The 17,555-nt window shown below is 45.4% G+C and overlaps 1 protein-coding gene across 2 annotated transcripts; it reads left to right on the top strand.

The window, feature by feature from the left end:
• The first annotated feature begins 3,254 nt into the window (after positions 1–3,254).
• On the top strand, positions 3,255–15,576 carry LOC144487127 (ER membrane protein complex subunit 4-like). 2 transcript variants are annotated; one of them, XM_078205186.1, is made up of 5 exons: positions 3,255–3,501; positions 4,122–4,233; positions 4,440–4,593; positions 14,912–14,977; positions 15,455–15,576. In XM_078205186.1, exons 1-4 carry the CDS (start codon positions 3,401–3,403, stop codon positions 14,920–14,922), a joined length of 378 nt encoding a protein of 125 aa, XP_078061312.1. In that variant the 5' UTR covers positions 3,255–3,400; the 3' UTR covers positions 14,923–14,977; positions 15,455–15,576. The 2 variants fall into 2 exon arrangements, with proteins under 2 accessions (XP_078061312.1, XP_078061313.1); XM_078205187.1 differs by having other exon boundaries at positions 3,288–3,468; positions 15,455–15,494.
• The last annotated feature ends 1,979 nt before the right edge of the window (positions 15,577–17,555 follow it).

Here is a 17,555-nt window from a genome sequence, read left to right as displayed (position 1 = left end):
GCACAGTCATCGCTGCCAATAACCGCATCAGAAGGGGATTCAGTGCAGTTGGGTTGTGAATATACAGACAAGAATATGTACAGCATGCAATGGTATCAGCAGAAACCGACACAACCAGCGACATGGATTATTACCAAAGCATTAACAGTGAAGGAAGATGAAGTTTCAGGACGATATCTGGCGGCTTCTGACGCGTCTAAACAGAACGGTTACCTCAATATAAGCACCCTCAGAGTGCAGGACGGGGCGGTCTATTACTGTGCAGTGAGGCACAGCGTTAGATTAAAGCTAAAACCCCGTACAAAAACCTTAGCGAGTATTTACAACTCCATTCAGTTTCCTCCTGCGCGAATGGTTTGACCCGGCTTCAAGAAGACAGTCATTTCTATTTAGGGTAGAGCCGACGGGATGATTGGATACCACCTGAAAACTCTGTCAGCAATAAGCCAATAAGCAGATGGTGTTATCTAATATTCTCTTGATTCTCGATCCAGTGATCTCAGCTCTTCCTCCCATTGATTCTGTAGGATGTGACATCCACTGCTCTCAGCTTTATCTCGTTCGATATTCTGCAACTTTCGGAGACACAAGTCCCTGGAATCCAGGAGCAGCAGCAGCGATGCGGAGCTCCCTTCTCGCTGTTTTCTGGGTGACATTCATTGTCGGTAAGAAGTTTGAAACTTGAAAAAGAGTAAAAGGGAGTTTAATTTATGGAGGAAGAAGTTTGAAAAGCAGGACTTTCGTGTTAAACAAGTATTAGACCTGCCTTAGAGCACAAATGAATCTTTGTTTGTGGCTTTGGTCTTTTGGAGAACAGGTTCTAAAAGCGCACAGCAAAGGCGATTTAAAGAGATGGTCCCAGGGTTGGAAGATGAGAGCTATCAGAAAGCATTATAAAAATTATGATTACTCTCTCTCTCTGGACGAGAAGACGATCAGGTAATCTGACTGATTTCTGGACAATGATGATCAAATCAATTTAAATAATAATAAAGCAAATCAAAGAGATTTAGTGTGCTGGACGGGGAGAGGATGATTCCATCTGGGGAGAATTACATATCTGTGTCCCATAAATCTAAGTGTAACAAAAAGATCAACTGGGAATTACAGAGAAACTTTTTTTGAAAGAGTTCTGTGGAAGTGACTCACACTGACACAATGAACTGTTGAGGAGAGGAGTAACGATGCATTTGAGGGCAAACTAGAGAACCCGCTGAGGTAGAAAGGGATAGAGGTATTTGAGATGAGGCAGGAGGGAGGATTCTCCGAGGGATTGTGAAAGGGGACATAGATCAGTTGGAGTGAATGTGTTAGAATTTAATACCTTCTTTTATGTTGCACTGATTTTTCACCCTCGCTTCAAGTGAACTTTTAATCAATGACTTTTGTTTGTTAACCTTGTGTTCTCGGTCTGAACGATGGAGATTCTGTTACTCGGCGGGAATCCTCACTCACACAGACAGAGTGAGAAGATGTCACTTTAATCTGCACCTATACCGACGATGCTTATTATTTATTCTGGTGTTGTCAATACCCAGGCAGACATCCCTCCAAACTATCCACAACACCATCAACTTTTGTGTCGTCGGCAAACTTACCAACCCATCCCTCCACTTCCTCATCCAGTCATTTATGAAAATGACAAACAGCAAGGGTCCCAGAACAGATCCCTGGGGCAATCCACTGGTGACCGACCTCCATTCAGAAAAAGACCCATCTACAACTACTCTCTGCCTTCTGCAGGCAAGCCAGTTCTGGATCCACAAGGCAACAGCCCCTTGGATCCTATGCCCTCTCACTTTCTCGAGAAGTCTTGCATGGGGGACCTTATCGAATGCCTTGCTGAAGTCCATGTAAACCACATCTACCGCTTTTCCTTCGTCAATGTGTTCAGTCACATTTTCAAAGAACTCCACCAGGCTCGTAAGACACAATTTGCCTTTGACAAAGCCGTGCTGACTATGTTTGAGCATCCTAAACTTCTCTAAATGTTCATAAATCCTGTCCCTCAGGATTTTCTCCATCAACTTACCAACCACTGAGGTTAGACTCACCAGTCGGTAATTTCCTGGGCTATCCCTATTCCCTTTCTTCAATATAGGAACCACATCCGCAATCCTCCAGAACCTCTCCCGTCTCCATCGATGATGCAAAGATCATCGCCAGAGGCTCTGCAGTCTCTTCCCTCGCCTCCCACAGTAACCTGGGGTACATCCCACCCGGTCCCAGCAACTTATCTATCTTGATGCTATTCAAAATTTCCAACACATCCTCTTTCTTAATGTCCTCATACTCAATCTTTTCAGTCCACCTCAATCCTGTAGTACAACCACCCAGGTCTTTTTCCACTGTGAATACCGAGGTAAAATATTCATTAAGCACCTCTGCTATTTCTTCCAGTTCTGTACAGACTTTCTCACCTTCACATTTTATAGGTCCTATTCCTTCACATCTCATCCTTTTACTCTTCACATATTTATAGAACGCCTCAGGGTTCTCCTTAATCTTACCTGCCAAGGCCTTCTCGTGACCGCTTCTTGCTCTCCTAATTTCTTTCTTAAGTCCCTTCCTACAAGCCGTATACTCATCTAGATCCCTACCATTGCCTAGCTCTCTTTTATGAACTCTCTGAATATTCAATTCAGAATGAGGAGATGCATAATAAATAAATGTATTGATGTTAAATGTTGAATAATGAAACAAATACCGAGTAAAATAGATTGACAATGATGCATTTACCACAGAGGCTCATTTTCAGTTTTTGTTTCAGATTCCAGCATCCACAGTTTTTTGCTTTTATTTATTCGCTCTGACCTGGGCCTCAAAATTCATTCAGGGCGATCGGAAATACTGGATTTTCATGAGAAGAAAAAGAGGAGCATGTTCTCCAGGAGCACCTGGAGAACGTGCAGACTCCGCACAGGCAGTCACCCAAGCCGAGAAACGAACATGAGTCCCTGGTGCTATAATGGTTGTCCACAGAGAGAATGTGGACAGCCATTAGCAGTCTTTTCCCCTGGTTTCTGTGGCTATGGCTCATCTTTAATTCCCTCACCCTGCAGTATAAATATCTCCCACTTGCTATTTCTTTTTGCTTTGATAAAGGGTCATCTGGACTCAATATTGCAAATATCTCTGACATTAAGTGATGTCCATCTTTGTGCGGGGCAAACGTGCTCCATTTGGACAGAAGGTGAAGTGTCGGAACAGATGTGCCGCTAAAAAAGATGACGACGATGTGGGGGCGGGGCTTTGGGCGGTGCCCGCAGAACGCTAAGGCGGTTGGGCTTGCACATCCGCATTGGAGCGGGAGTGTTTTGTTGACGGAAATACGCTGCTTCTTCTCTTGATCGGAATCAGATTTGAAAGGGGGGGACGGTTAACGGTCAGCGGCGTTGTCATGGCTGCAGGGGCGGGGCTTGACAACCGCGCGTGCTGGCACAAGCGGACCCTGAGCGGCACCAGCAGGTGCGGAGGCCGCGCGGGGAGCCGGGGTCTCGAGTAAGCGACAAGCCGGGTCAGCCCGCCTCTCCCGAGGGGACGCCACCGCACACTGGCCCGGGGACGTGGCACCAACCCAAAACTTCCCAACCCCGGGTTTTTCGCGCCTCTTTTACCCCTCACCGAGCTCCTGATCACAAAGCAGCCCCTCAAATCCCCCAGAAACCACTCAGACCCCACTTGGCATCTTTTCCCCAGGTCATGACCCTGAGATGCCATCTTGGTTTCAGCCCCTCCACCTGATCAGGTGCCAACTGCGGTGGTGGTTGGAGGAACGATTGCTCGGTTCCAGGGCCGGGTGCTGAACTGGATCTCTCTCAATGTCCCGCAGTGTTTGTTTTCAAGATACAATTTGGTACTTCTGGTGATTTGTCACTTTGTCCCTAAATGGAGGGCAAGCGGATTGGCACCCTGATTATCAATTCACACTAAATCCACTTCTGCAGCCCTTCATTCCCGTGGCAGTTCAGTGGACACAATGGCAGTGTGTGTCTGAGGTTTGCCCAAGCTTTAGTTCATGCTGGCACTATTGCCACCACGTTGGGGTCCTCAACAGAGAGACTCCCTCTTTAAAGAAGGTCTTGAAAGGGTGACCAACTTGTGTTTTCTGTTTCTCATAGGAGCCGTGATCAACAGTGTGGCCAGAGAGACTCCATGTGCCCAGTCGCATATTCGGACAAACAGCTACCGGACATCTGCATCCAAGAAACAGACAGGATCCTGGTCGAGAAAGTAAGTTGGATTTGAATGTGTCTTTAGTGTGTGGCTGACAACGCCCCTGGTTTGTCCACGGTGGTGAAGTACCTTGGTGAACCACAGCAGCCTGTGTGTTAAAGGGTTAATGGTCATCCTTACTTCCAGGCCTGGGTATAAGATCAGCATATGGCCTCCCCTAACCGGCCCCCTTCACTGATACCCTGCTCACTTTCTGTTTTCAGTCCTGCTGGGACACCGCCTTGGGCCCATTGAAACAGCTGCCCATGAATCTGTTCATCATGTACATGGCTGGCAACACCATCTCCATCCTCCCTATCATGATGGTGTGCATGATGGCCTGGAGACCCATACAGGCCTTCATGTCCCTGTCTGCAAGTGAGTATTGTTTTGAATCTACAGCTCAGAAACAGCTCTGAACCGACATCACTTGAGTGCAGCTTAGAATAGAGTTCTGGGAGTTGGGTAATTAACGGAGTTAGGGAAGGAAGGGAAAGAGGTGCCCTTTTGCTTTCTACCTTTCTCAGCATTTAGGAAGTGATCTTACTCTTCGACAGGAGAAGAAGCCAGATTTTTTGTGAGTATCTGCTAAGTAACTAAGATTTATTCTGTTCCTAAGGATCAAAATAGTATAAGAACATAAGAACATAAGAAATAGGAGCAGGAGTAGGCCATCTAGCCCCTCGAGCCTGCCCCGCCATTCAATAAGATCATGGCTGATCTGACGTGGATCAGTACCACTTACCCGCCTGATCCCCATAACCCTTAATTCCCTTACCGCTCAGGAATCCATCCATCCGCGCTTTAAACATATTCAGCGAGGTAGCCTCCACCACCTCAGTGGGCAGAGAATTCCAGAGATTCACCACCCTCTGGGAGAAGAAGTTCCTCCTCAACTCTGTCTTAAACCGACCCCCCTTTATTTTGAGGCTGTGTCCTCTAGTTTTAACTTCCTTACTAAGTGGAAAGAATCTCTCCGCCTCCACCCTATCCAGCCCCCGCATTATCTTATAAGTCTCCATAAGATCCCCCCTCATCCTTCTAAACTCCAACGAGTACAAACCCAATCTCCTCAGCCTCTCCTCATAATCCAAACCCCTCATCTCCGGTATCAACCTGGTGAACCTTCTCTGCACTCCCTCCAATGCCAATATATCCTTCCTCATATAAGGGGACCAATACTGCACACAGTATTCCAGCTGCGGCCTCACCAATGCCCTGTACAGGTGCATCAAGACATCCCTGCTTTTATATTCTATCCCCCTCGCAATATAGGCCAACATCCCATTTGCCTTCTTGATCACCTGTTGTACCTGCAGACTGGGCTTTTGCGTCTCATGCACAAGGACCCCCAGGTCCCTTTGCACGGTAGCATGTTTTAATTTGTTTCCATTGAGATAGTAATCCCATTTGTTATTATTTCCTCCAAAGTGTATAACCTCGCATTTCTCAACGTTATACTCCATTTGCCATATCCTCGCCCACTCACTCAGCCTGTCCAAATCTCTCTGCAGATCTTCTCCGTCCTCCACACGATTCACTTTTCCACTTATCTTTGTGTCGTCTGCAAACTTCGTTACCCTACACTCCGTCCCCTCCTCCAGATCATCTATATAAATGCTAAATAGTTGCGGCCCGAGTACCGATCCCTGCGGCACGCCACTAGTTACCTTCCTCCAACCGGAAAAACACCCATTTATTCCGACTCTTTGCTTCCTGTCGGATAGCCAGTCCCCAATCCACTTTAACACACTACCCCCAACTCCGTGTGCCCTAATCTTCTTCAGCAGCCTTTTATGGGGCACCTTATCAAACGCCTTTTGGAAATCCAAAAACACCGCATCCACCGGTTCTCCTCCATCAACCGCCCTAGTCACATCTTCATAAAAATCCAACATGTTCGTCAAGCACGACTTTCCCCTCATGAATCCATGCTGCGTCTGATTGATCGAACCATTTCTATCCAGATGCCCTGCTATCTCCTCCTTAATAATGGATTCCAGCATTTTCCCTACTACAGACGTTAAGCTGACCGGCCTATAGTTACCCGCCTTTTGTCTCCTTCCTTTTTTAAACAGCGGCGTAACATTAGCCGTTTTCCAATCAACCGGCACTACCCCAGAATGCAACGAGTTTTGATAAATAATCACTAACGCATCCACTATTACCTCTGACATTTCTTTCAATACCCTGGGATGCATTCCATCCGGACCCGGGGACTTGTCCACCTTCAGTCCCATTAGTCTACCCAGCACTGCCTCTCTGGTAACATTAATCGTATTAAGTATTTCTCCTGCTGCCAACCCTCTATCGTTAATATTTGGCAAACTATTTGTGTCCTCCACCGTGAAGACCGACACAAAAAACTTATTTAAAGACTCAGCCATATCCTCATTTCCCACTATTAACTCCCCCCTCTCGTCCTCCAAGGGTCCAACATTCACTCTAGCCACTCTATTCCTTTTTATATATTTATAAAAACTTTTACTATCATTTTGTATATTAATTGCTAGCCTAGCTTCATAGTCTATCCTTCCTTTCTTTATCGCTTTCTTAGTCTCTCTTTGTTGTTTCTTAAATTTTTCCCAATCACTTGTTTCTCCACTATTTTTGGCCACTCTGTACGCAGCTGTTTTTATTTTAATACTCTCCTTTATTTCCTTCGTTATCCACGGCTGGTTCTCCCTTTTCTTACAATCCTTGTTTTTTGCTGGAATATATTTTTGCTGAGAACTGAAAAGGATCTCCTTAAAAATCCTCCACTGTTCCTCAGCTATCCTACCTGCCAGCCTGCTCTCCCAGTCTACCTTAGCCAATTCATCCCTCATCCTATCATATTTCCCTCTGTTCAAACAGAGGACACTGGTTTGAGACCAAACTTTCTCCTCTTCCATCTGAATCAGAAATTCGACCATATTGTGGTCACTAGACCCAAGAGGGTCCTTCACAATAAGATCCTTAATTCTACCTACCTCGTTACACAATACCAGATCCAAAATAGCTCGTTCCCTCGTCGGTTCCGTAACATGCTGTTCAAGGAAACTATCCCGACAGCATTCTAAGAACTCTTCCTCCATTCCACCATTACCGACTTGAGTCTGCCAGTCAATGTGCATGTTGAAGTCCCCCATGATTATTGCCGTTCCGTTTTTACACGCATCCCTTATCTGCTTGTTTATAGCCCTCCCTACCTCAACATTATTATTTGGGGGCCTATATACCACACCTACTAGTATCTTTCTCCCTCTACTATTCCTCATCTCTACCCATAACGATTCCACGTTTTGTTCCTCAGAGCCTATGTCATCCCTCAGTACTACCCTGATATTATCTCTTATTAATAGCGCGACCCCACCACCTTTTCCTTCCTGTCTATTCTTCCTAAACGCCTGATACCCCTGGATATTCATCTCCCAGTCCTGGTCACCTTTCAGCCACGTTTCTGTAATGGCCACTAGATCGTACCCACTTGTGCTGATTTGCACCATCAACTCATTCACCTTGTTCCGAATGCTTCGTGCATTCAGGCAAAGTGTCCTTATTCCAGCTTTTATCTGAACCCGCTTTGATGAGTCGCGAACACCGTCTCCCTCTACTCCCTTATCTAAATTACCGCCTTCATTCACTTGCACCCTCTCCTCTACCATTAATTTTGTAATTCCCCTTACCCCTGCATCCTCCCCCCCATCAATTAGTTCCTTGATCCTAGTCAACTCTTCTAGCTCCCCTCCCCCCAACCTATCTAGTTTAAATTCTCCCCAGTAGCCTTAGCCAACCTACCGGCCAGGATATTGGTCCCCGTGTGATTCAAGTTCCACCCGTTTTTTGTATACAGATCACCCCTGCCCCTAAAGAGGTCCCAATGGTCCAGGAACCTGAATCCCTGCCCCCTGCACCAGTCCCTCAGCCACACATTCATCCTCCACCTCACTCCATTCCTGCCCTCACCTTCCCGTGGCACAGGCAGTAATCCTGAGATTACTACCTTTGCTTTCCTCTTTCTCAGCTGTCTCCCTAATTCCCTGTACTCCCTTTTCATGACCCCTTCTCCCTTCCTACCCACATCAGCGGTACCAATATGTACCGCTACCTCAGGCTCCTCTCCCTCCCACCTCAGGATTTCTGGGACGCGACTAGCGACATCCTGGATCCCGGCCCCAGGGAGGCAGACCACCATGCGAGAATCCCGCCTACCTCCGCAGAAACGCCTGTCTGTCCCCTTCACCATCGAGTCCCCGATTACTACCGCCTTCCTCCTCTTTTCCTTAGCCCTCTGAGTTACAGGGCTGGACTCCACTGCGGAGACACGGCCACTGCTGCTTCCCCCAGGCGGGCTGTCCCCCCCAGCAGTACTCAAGCAGGAGTACTTGTTGTGCAGGGGCAAATCCACCGGGGTGCTCTCAACCACCCTAGCCTTACCCTTATAGCAACAGGTGGTAAGGTTAATAAAATACTTAAAAACAAAGATAAATTATCATTGGATAAAAGAAATAGTTTATTAGTACACATTCAAGCTGCAGCATTTGGGAGTTCCTGGGTGTCAGTTTGATCCAGGGCAAACAGGCATAGAGGTTTACAGCATGGAAACAGACCCTTCGGCCCAACTTGTCCATGCCACCCTTTTTTTAAAACCCCTGAGCTCGTCCCAATTGTCCACATTTCGTCCATATTCCTCTATACCCATTTTACTCATGTAACTGTCTAAATGCTTTTTAAAATACAAAATTGTACCCCCCTCTACTACTACCTCTGGCGGCTGGTTCCAGACACTCACCACCCTCTGCGCAAAACAATTGCCCCTCTGGACACTTTTCTAACTCTCCCCTCTCACCTTAAACCGATGCCCTCGAGTTTTAGACTCCCCTACCTTTGGGAAAAGATATTGACTATCTAGCTGACCTATGCCCCTCATTATTTTATAGACCTCTATAACATCAACCTCAGCCTCCAAAGCTCCAGAGGAAAAATGCCCCAGTCTATCCAGCCTCTCCTTATAACTCAAACGATCAAGTCTGGTAGCATCCTAGTAAATCTCTTCTGCACTCTTTCTAGTTTAATAATATCCTTTCTATAATAGGGTGACCAGAACTGTACATAGTATTCCAAGTGTGGCCTTACCAATGTCTTGTACAACTTCAACAAGATGTCCCAACTCCTGTATTCAATGTTCTGACCAATGAAACCAAGCATGCCGAATGCCTTATTCTCCACTCTGTCCACCTGTGACTCCACTTTCAAGGAGCTATGAACATGTACCCTTAGATCTCTTTGTGCTATAACTCTCCCCAACACCTACCATTAACTGAGTAAGTCAGACATAGAACATAGAACAGGCCCTTCGGCCCACGATGTTGTGCCGAGCTTTATCTGAAACAAAGATCAAGCTATCCCACTCCCTATCATCCTGGTGTGCTCCATGTGCCCGCTTAAATGTTCCTAAAGTGTCTGACTCCACTATCACTGCAGGCAGTCCATTCCACACCCCAACCATTCTCTGCGTAAAGAACCTACCTCTGATATCCTTCCTATATATCCCACCATGAACCCTATAGTTATGCCCCCTTGTCATACCTCCATCCACCCGAGGAAATAGTTTTTGAACCTTCACTCTATCTGTCCCCTTCATCATTTTATAAACCTCTATAAAGTCTCCCCTCAACCTCCTCCGCTCCAGAGAGAACAGCCCAAGCTCCCTCGACCTTTCCTCAGAAGACTTACCCTTCAAACCAGGCAGCATCCTGGTAAATCTCCTCTGCACTCTTTCCAGCGCTTCCACATCCTTCTTATAGTGAGGAGACCAGAACTGCACACAATATTCCAAATGTGGTCTCACCAAGGACCTGTACAGTTGCAGCATAACCCCACGGCTCTTAAACTCCAACCCCCTGTTAATAAAAGCTAACACACTATAGGCCTTCTTCACAGCTCTATCCATTTGAGTGGCAACGTTCAGAGATCTGTGGATATGGACCCCAAGATCTCTCTGTTCCTCCACAGTCTTCAGAACCCTACCGTTGACCCTGTAATCCACATTTAAATTTGTCCTACCAAAATGAATCATCTCACATTTATCAGGGTTAAACTCCATCTGCCATTTTTCAGCCCAGCTTTGCATCCTATCTATGTCTCTTTGCAGCCTACAACAGCCCTCCACCTCATCCACTACTCCACCAATCTTGGTGTCTTCAGCAAATTTACTGATCCACCCTTCAGCCCCCTCCTCTCGGTCATTAATAAAAATCACAAATAGCAGAGGACCAAGCACTGATCCCTGTGGCACTCCGCTCGCAACCTGCCTCCAGTCCTAAAATTTTCCATTCACCACCACCCTCTGTCTTCGATCAGACAGCCAGATACCTATCCAATCGGCCAACTTTCCCTCTATCCCAACCCCCTTACTTTCATCATAAGCTGACCATGGGGGACATGGGGGACTTCATCCCACCTGCGCAGACACAAAGTCACTCACACGAATGAGACACTGTTTAAATGATCTGACTGTGGGAGCGGATTCAAAAGCTCTCAGGACCTGGTGTCCCACCAGCGCATTCACATTGAGGACAGACCGTTCAGCTGCTCTCACTGCACAAAGAGGTTTAAAAGGTCATCCAGCCTGTGGGAACATCAGCGAGTTCACACTGGGGAGAGACCATTCCCCTGCTCTGTGTGTGGGAAGGGATTCACTCAGTCATCCAGCCTGCAGAAACACAAAGCCACTCACTCCAAGGAGAGACCCTTTAAATGCTCTTCTGAGAGGCCGGCTTCAGAAGCTCTCGGGAACTGATGATCCCCGAGCACATTCACACCGGGAGAGGCCGTTCAGCTGCTCTCACTGTTGAAGGAGGTTTAGAATATCATCAACACTGCTGAAACACCAGTGAGTTCACACCGGGGAGAAACCATTCACCTGCTCGGTGTGTGCGAAAGGATTTACTCGGTTATCCAGCCTGCCCAGACACAACATCATCACACCCAGGAGAGACCCTTTAAATGTGGGCGTGGCTTCAAAAGCTCTCGGGAACTAATGTCCCACCAGTGAGTTCACACCAGGCAGAGGCTGGTCACCTGCTCTGACTGGGAAGGGATTCACTCAGTCAGCAAACTTGATGAAACACCAGTGAGTTCACAAGTGATTACAGTTCTGGGATTATTCTTGTGAATCTTTCTTGCCCCTTCCCCAGTGCCTCTGTTTCCTTTTTCTAAATGGAGATCACTAATAGAACATTTGGGTGGCACGGTAGCACAGTGGTTAGCACTGCTGCTTCACAGCTCCAGGGACCTTGGTTTGATCCCGGCTCGGGTCACTGTCTGTGTGGAGTTTCCACATTCTCCTCGTGCCTGTGTGGGTTTCCTCCGGGTGCTCCGGTTTCCTCCCACAGTCCAAAGATGTGCGGGTTAGGTTGAATAGTAGAGGGAGAAAGACACTAGTAGGTGTGGTATATAGGCCCCCAAATAATAATGTTGAGGTAGGGAGGGCTATAAACAAGCAGATAAGGGATGCGTGTAAAAACGGAAGGGCAATAATCATGGAGGACTTCAACATACACATTGACTGGCAGACTCAAGTCGGTAAGGGTGGAATGGAGGAAGAGTTCTTAGAATGCTGTCGGGATAGTTTCCTTGAACAGCATGTTACGGAACCGACGAGGGAACGAGCTATTTTGGATCTGGTATTGTGTAACGAGGTAGGTAGAATTAAGGATCTTATTGTGAAGGACCCTCTTGGGTCTAGTGACCACAATATGGTCGAATTTCTGATTCAGATGGAAGAGGAGAAAGTTTGGTCCCAAACCAGTGTCCTCTGTTTGAACAGAGGGAAATATGATAGGATGAGGGATGAATTGGCTACGGTAGACTGGGAGAGCAGGCTGGCAGGTAGGATACCTGAGGAACAGTGGAGGATTTTTATGGAGATCCTTTTCAGTTCTCAGCAAAAATATATTCCAGCAAAAAACAAGGATTGTAAGAAAAGGGAGAACCAGCCGTGGATAACGAAGGAAATAAAGGAGAGTATTAAAATAAAAACAGCTGCGTACAGAGTGGCCAAAAATAGTGGAGAAACAAGTGATTGGGAAAAATTTAAGAAACAACAAAGAGAGACTAAGAAAGCGATAAAGAAAGGAAGGATAGACTATGAAGCTAGGCTAGCAATTAATATAAAAAATGATAGTAAAAGCTTTTATAAATATATAAAAAGGAATAGAGTGGCTAGAGTGAATGTTGGACCCTTGGAGGACGAGAGGGGGGAGTTAATAGTGGGAAATGAGGATATGGCTGAGTCTTTAAATAAGTTTTTTGTGTCGGTCTTCACGGTGGAGGACACAAATAGTTTGCCAAATATTAACGATAGAGGGTTGGCAGCAGGAGAAATACTTAATACGATTAATGTTACCAGAGAGGCAGTGCTGGGTAGACTAATGGGACTGAAGGTGGACAAGTCCCCGGGTCCGGATGGAATGCATCCCAGGGTATTGAAAGAAATGTCAGAGGTAATAGTGGATGCGTTAGTGATTATTTATCAAAACTCGTTGCATTCTGGGGTAGTGCCGGTTGATTGGAAAACGGCTAATGTTACGCCGCTGTTTAAAAAAGGAAGGAGACAAAAGGCGGGTAACTATAGGCCGGTGAGCTTAACGTCTGTAGTAGGGAAAATGCTGGAATCCATTATTAAAGAGGAGATAGCAGGGCCTCTGGATAGAAATGGTTCGATCAATCAGACGCAGCATGGATTCATGAGGGGAAAGTCGTGCTTGACGAACATGTTGGATTTTTATGAAGATGTGACTAGGGCGGTTGATGGAGGAGAACCGGTGGATGCGGTGTTTTTAGATTTCCAAAAGGCGTTTGATAAGGTGCCCCATAAAAGACTGCTGAAGAAGATTAGGGCACACGGAGTTGGGGGTAGTGTGTTAAAGTGGATTGGGGACTGGCTATCCGACAGGAAGCAAAGAGTCGGAATAAATGAGTGTTTTTCCGGTTGGAGGAAGGTAACTAGTGGCGTGCCGCAGGGATCGGTACTCGGGCCGCAACTATTTAGCATTTATATAGATGATCTGGAGGAGGGGACGGAGTGTAGGGTAACGAAGTTTGCAGACGACACAAAGATAAGTGGAAAAGTGAATCGTGTGGAGGACGGAGAAGATCTGCAGAGAGGTTTGGACAGGCTGAGTGAGTGGGCGAGGATATGGCAAATGGAGTATAACGTTGATAAATGCGAGGTTATACACTTTGGAGGAAATAATAACAAATGGGATTACGATCTCAATGGAAAGAAATTAAAACATGCTACCGTGAAAAGGGACCTGGGGGTCCTTGTGCATGAGACGCAAAAGCCCAGTCTGCAGGTACAACAGGTGATCAAGAAGGCAAATGGGATGTTGGCCTATATTGCGAGGGGGATAGAATATAAAAGCAGGGATGTCTTGATGCACCTGTACAGGGCATTGGTGAGGCCGCAGCTGGAATACTGTGTGCAGTATTGGTCCCCTTATATGAGGAAGGATATATTGGCATTGGAGGGAGAGCAGAGAAGTTTCACCAGGTTGATACCGGAGATGAGGGGTTTGGATTATGAGGAGAGGCTGAGGAGATTGGGTTTGTACTCGTTGGAGTTTAGAAGGATGAGGGGGGATCTTATGGAGACTTATAAGATAATGCGGGGGCTGGATAGGGTGGAGGCGGAGAGATTCTTTCCACTTAGTAAGGAAGTTAAAACTAGAGGACACAGCCTCAAAATAAAGGGGGGTCGGTTTAAGACAGAGTTGAGGAGGAACTTCTTCTCCCAGAGGGTGGTGAATCTCTGGAATTCTCTGCCCACTGAGGTGGTGGAGGCTACCTCGCTGAATATGTTTAAAGCGCGGATGGATGGATTCCTGATCGGTAAGGGAATTAAGGGTTATGGGGATCAGGCGGGTAAGTGGTACTGATCCACGTCAGATCAGCCATGATCTTATTGAATGGCGGGGCTGGCTCGAGGGGCTAGATGGCCTACTCCTGCTCCTATTTCTTATGTTCTTATGTTCTCAGTGAAACAGAGAATTACCGAAATGATAAAAAAATGAATCATTTCAGTGGCAGAGAAATTGACGTGTTCACGTAAATCAATCGCATAAGATTGATGGACTGGTGGTAAAAATAAGTAAAGAACTATTGGAACGTTAGGGGTTATCTGAAGATGGCTTGAAAATAACGCAATTAATGCAACACTTCAGTGAGATAAAACACTGCTTACAACTCACCGGGACAACTGTGTTCAGGTCTGAGCCCAATAACTCACGGATGATGTACTGGCCTTGGTTATTGTGCAATACACAATACAATACACAATGATATATGATCTGAATTGTGGGTATTGGTCTCGAGAAACTTACATTTCAGTTAGTATCACAGGTCAGGAAACGTTGAAATTCAGAAAAAGAAAATTAAATGATTTAATAATGAGATTTTAAAAATGTCCGGCAGAGCTACGATCAAGGAGGAGAAAAAATGATATTAGAGCTAGCACAATAAGGTTTAATTTAACAATGGAATTGGGTTTGCAAATGTTTCCAAGAATCTGGGATTCTCAAAGCAAAAGCCTGCTGATTATTTTGAAAAATTAAAAAATGCCAAAACCTGAATACGTTTGTGTTTGGAATGTAAAAGCAAAGACGGTATATGTAGTTTTGATAATGGTCATTCATTATGTATTTGGCAGGAATGGAATGAATCGTACCGAATATGAAAAAAGTTTCGACAGAGTGGAAGGCCGCTTCCCACACAGGTATTTATCTATTCTACGGAATCAGCGAAAGTCTGTGGCTCATCACACCATTCCTGGGCTTCGACTCCTCATAAATTTAAAGCAGTTTTATTTAGGGTGGTCTGGACAGGACAGCAATCTCCCCTTCATATATATATGACCTGAGAATTCATGGATGGTTATTCTGGGGCAAACGTTGAATCGACATTACACGCGGCATAGTTTCAACGACAATTCAACGGTGAATAAAATATCTGCTCCATGGAGATAAATGACACCCTTTAACTGAACATGAAATTTCAATTGCAGGAAATAAGAACGTTGTTTCATGTTCGCACACATCGGCTGCTGGAGTTGGGCATGGCGTTACCCATAACACAAAGGACAGGGGGAGATATTGCGTTGTGAAATGAGTCCGAAATCAGCAGAGGTTGATGGCTTTCATTTTTTCATTAATTTCACAATGAGACTCAGTGGATATTTTATCCCGTTTTTTAGCTCCTGTCTGAACTTCCTCTGGGTCACGCCATAAACAACGGTGTTGGTGCAAGAACTTAAAAGCTGAAGAGTATTCCCGGTTTCTTGTAAGATGAACTTTGGGTCATTAAAATTGGAGCCCGAAAAATAATTATTTTTTGTAACTCGAACATACAAGAAATTTACAACATACATTGTCCATAGCAACAAAAAACTGCCCGAGATACTGAAGAGTAAAACAATGGATTTTCTCCGGTTCTCCATCTCAGGGTCAATCGGATTTTCTCTATTGCTCTGTTTGCGGAGTCTTTTTCTGGCTCTATTGGCACCTAGGATGTGTCTAACGGTCAGAGCATTCAGCAGTAACAACAGGAGGAACGGAAGACAAGGGGTAGAAATTCGGTCAAACCAGTCATATATTGTCCACCCAAGAGAGGTATAAAATATATCTTTAATGTTACATAACCACGCAACATTGTCCACTATGAGCATCGGTTCATAAGTCAGATAAGAGGGGATGTTTTTTAAGCAGCTCAGGGCACAAACTGTTCCTATCACCCCCACCGCCATTCTCTCAGTGCAATATTTTGTTTTCAGTTTCGAGCAACAAATGGCCACAAATCTATCAAAGGTAAAAGCAACCGTTAACCAGACAGAACTGTCCGTGGCAGTGTAAATTAAGATAGAGGTCACAGTACAGGCTGGAGTGGTGGAAAGTCGACTAAATCTAAAATATATACCGGCAATCCTGTTCAATATCACAGCGGTGATAATGACCAGGAGATCTGTCACCGCCATGGATAACAGGTAACGAGTGATGCATCTGGATAGACCACACCTTCCTCTGGACAGGATCACAATGGTGACAATGTTAGCTGTAAGGCAGAGAAGAAGTATTCAGGGGAGTTACATATGGCTACTGTCAAAAGTTTGTTAACATAAAACACGGATGTTGCACAGCACGATGGCAAAGTTGTAGATTCTGATTCTGATGGACAAATTAGTCTATAAGGAGGTCGACATGGTTGAAAAAGCTTAACAGGAGCCATAGTTGTAAAGTGGTGTGGGTGATCTTCAGAACTGCATGCGGATCGGGGCACTGAAACCAAACCAGGACCTCCTCAATCAGTTTAATGAAAGACACCGGTGGCAGGACTCAATGTGTGTCAGCAATTCAATGATTCAGAAATTCTGCTTCAGGAAACGTGCTGGTTAGATACAGCCGTTAATTATTTCTTTTCATATATCTGGTCATATCAAATTATTGTTCAAAAATCGTTGCATCAGAAACTTATTATCAGATTGTACCGACAAACAGATTGTCTGCAAATCTCTCCATAGACTCGGGTGCATTGACGCCTGTCTGTGCACCAACTGTCTGGAATTCTATCCATAGACAGATTTTTTGCAGTTTACGAAATGTGAAACACCAGAAAAATTATATCATTCGACACCTTGAGCCTGTTCAACCGTTCAACGACAACATGGCTGATTTGTTTGTGTTTCCAAATTCCACTTTCCAATCTACCTCCAAAAACCTTTGATTTTCTTTTCTAACAGTATATCAGCCTCTGCCTCAAAAAGGTCAAAGTCGCCATATCCACTGCCATCTCTTGCATCGAGTTCCAAAGTCATGCAACTGTCTAGAAGAAGAAGAAATAATCTCCACGTCTCTTGTCTTAACGTGGCTGCCCTTAATTTTGAAGCATTGCCGCCCCCAGTTCCAGACTCACCCAGAAGATGACATATGATTGCTGCATCCACCTCTTCAAGGCAGTTCAGGATTTCATATACGTCAATGGGTTCACCCCTCACTCTTCTAAACACCAGTGGACAATATCTCACACTGCCATAAGATAATACACTCATTCCAGATATCAAAGGAGCAGAGCTCCTCTGATGCATTCACATCCTTCATCAAAAGGAGACACCAAATCTGTGCACATTATTCCAAATGTTGTCTCATTAATGCGCTGTATGATTGAACCATTACATCCATATTATTTATATATTAAATTGCGCTCGTAATGAAGGATAGCATTTCATTGTAATTAAATCAGTCCCTGTACATTTCGAATGAAATTTCATGACTCCTGTCATTGTTTTAGATAGTCAAATCACC

Source organism: Mustelus asterias, unplaced genomic scaffold (genome assembly GCF_964213995.1).
Source record: "Mustelus asterias unplaced genomic scaffold, sMusAst1.hap1.1 HAP1_SCAFFOLD_604, whole genome shotgun sequence".
Taxonomy (NCBI): Eukaryota; Metazoa; Chordata; class Chondrichthyes; order Carcharhiniformes; family Triakidae; genus Mustelus; species Mustelus asterias.
Note: the sequence above shows the minus strand (reverse complement) of the source record. Positions and strands in the feature narration are given on the sequence as shown.

Bases quoted from the DNA above. Each gene is read 5' to 3' on its own strand.
- LOC144487127 (XM_078205186.1), top strand. From the start codon at position 3,401: ATGGCTGCAGGGGCGGGGCTTGACAACCGCGCGTGCTGGCACAAGCGG. The intron at 3,502-4,121 runs GTAAGCGACAAG...TGTTTCTCATAG, and splicing joins GCGGGGAGCCGGGGTCTCGA to GAGCCGTGATCAACAGTGTG. The intron at 4,234-4,439 runs GTAAGTTGGATT...TTCTGTTTTCAG, and splicing joins ACAGGATCCTGGTCGAGAAA to TCCTGCTGGGACACCGCCTT.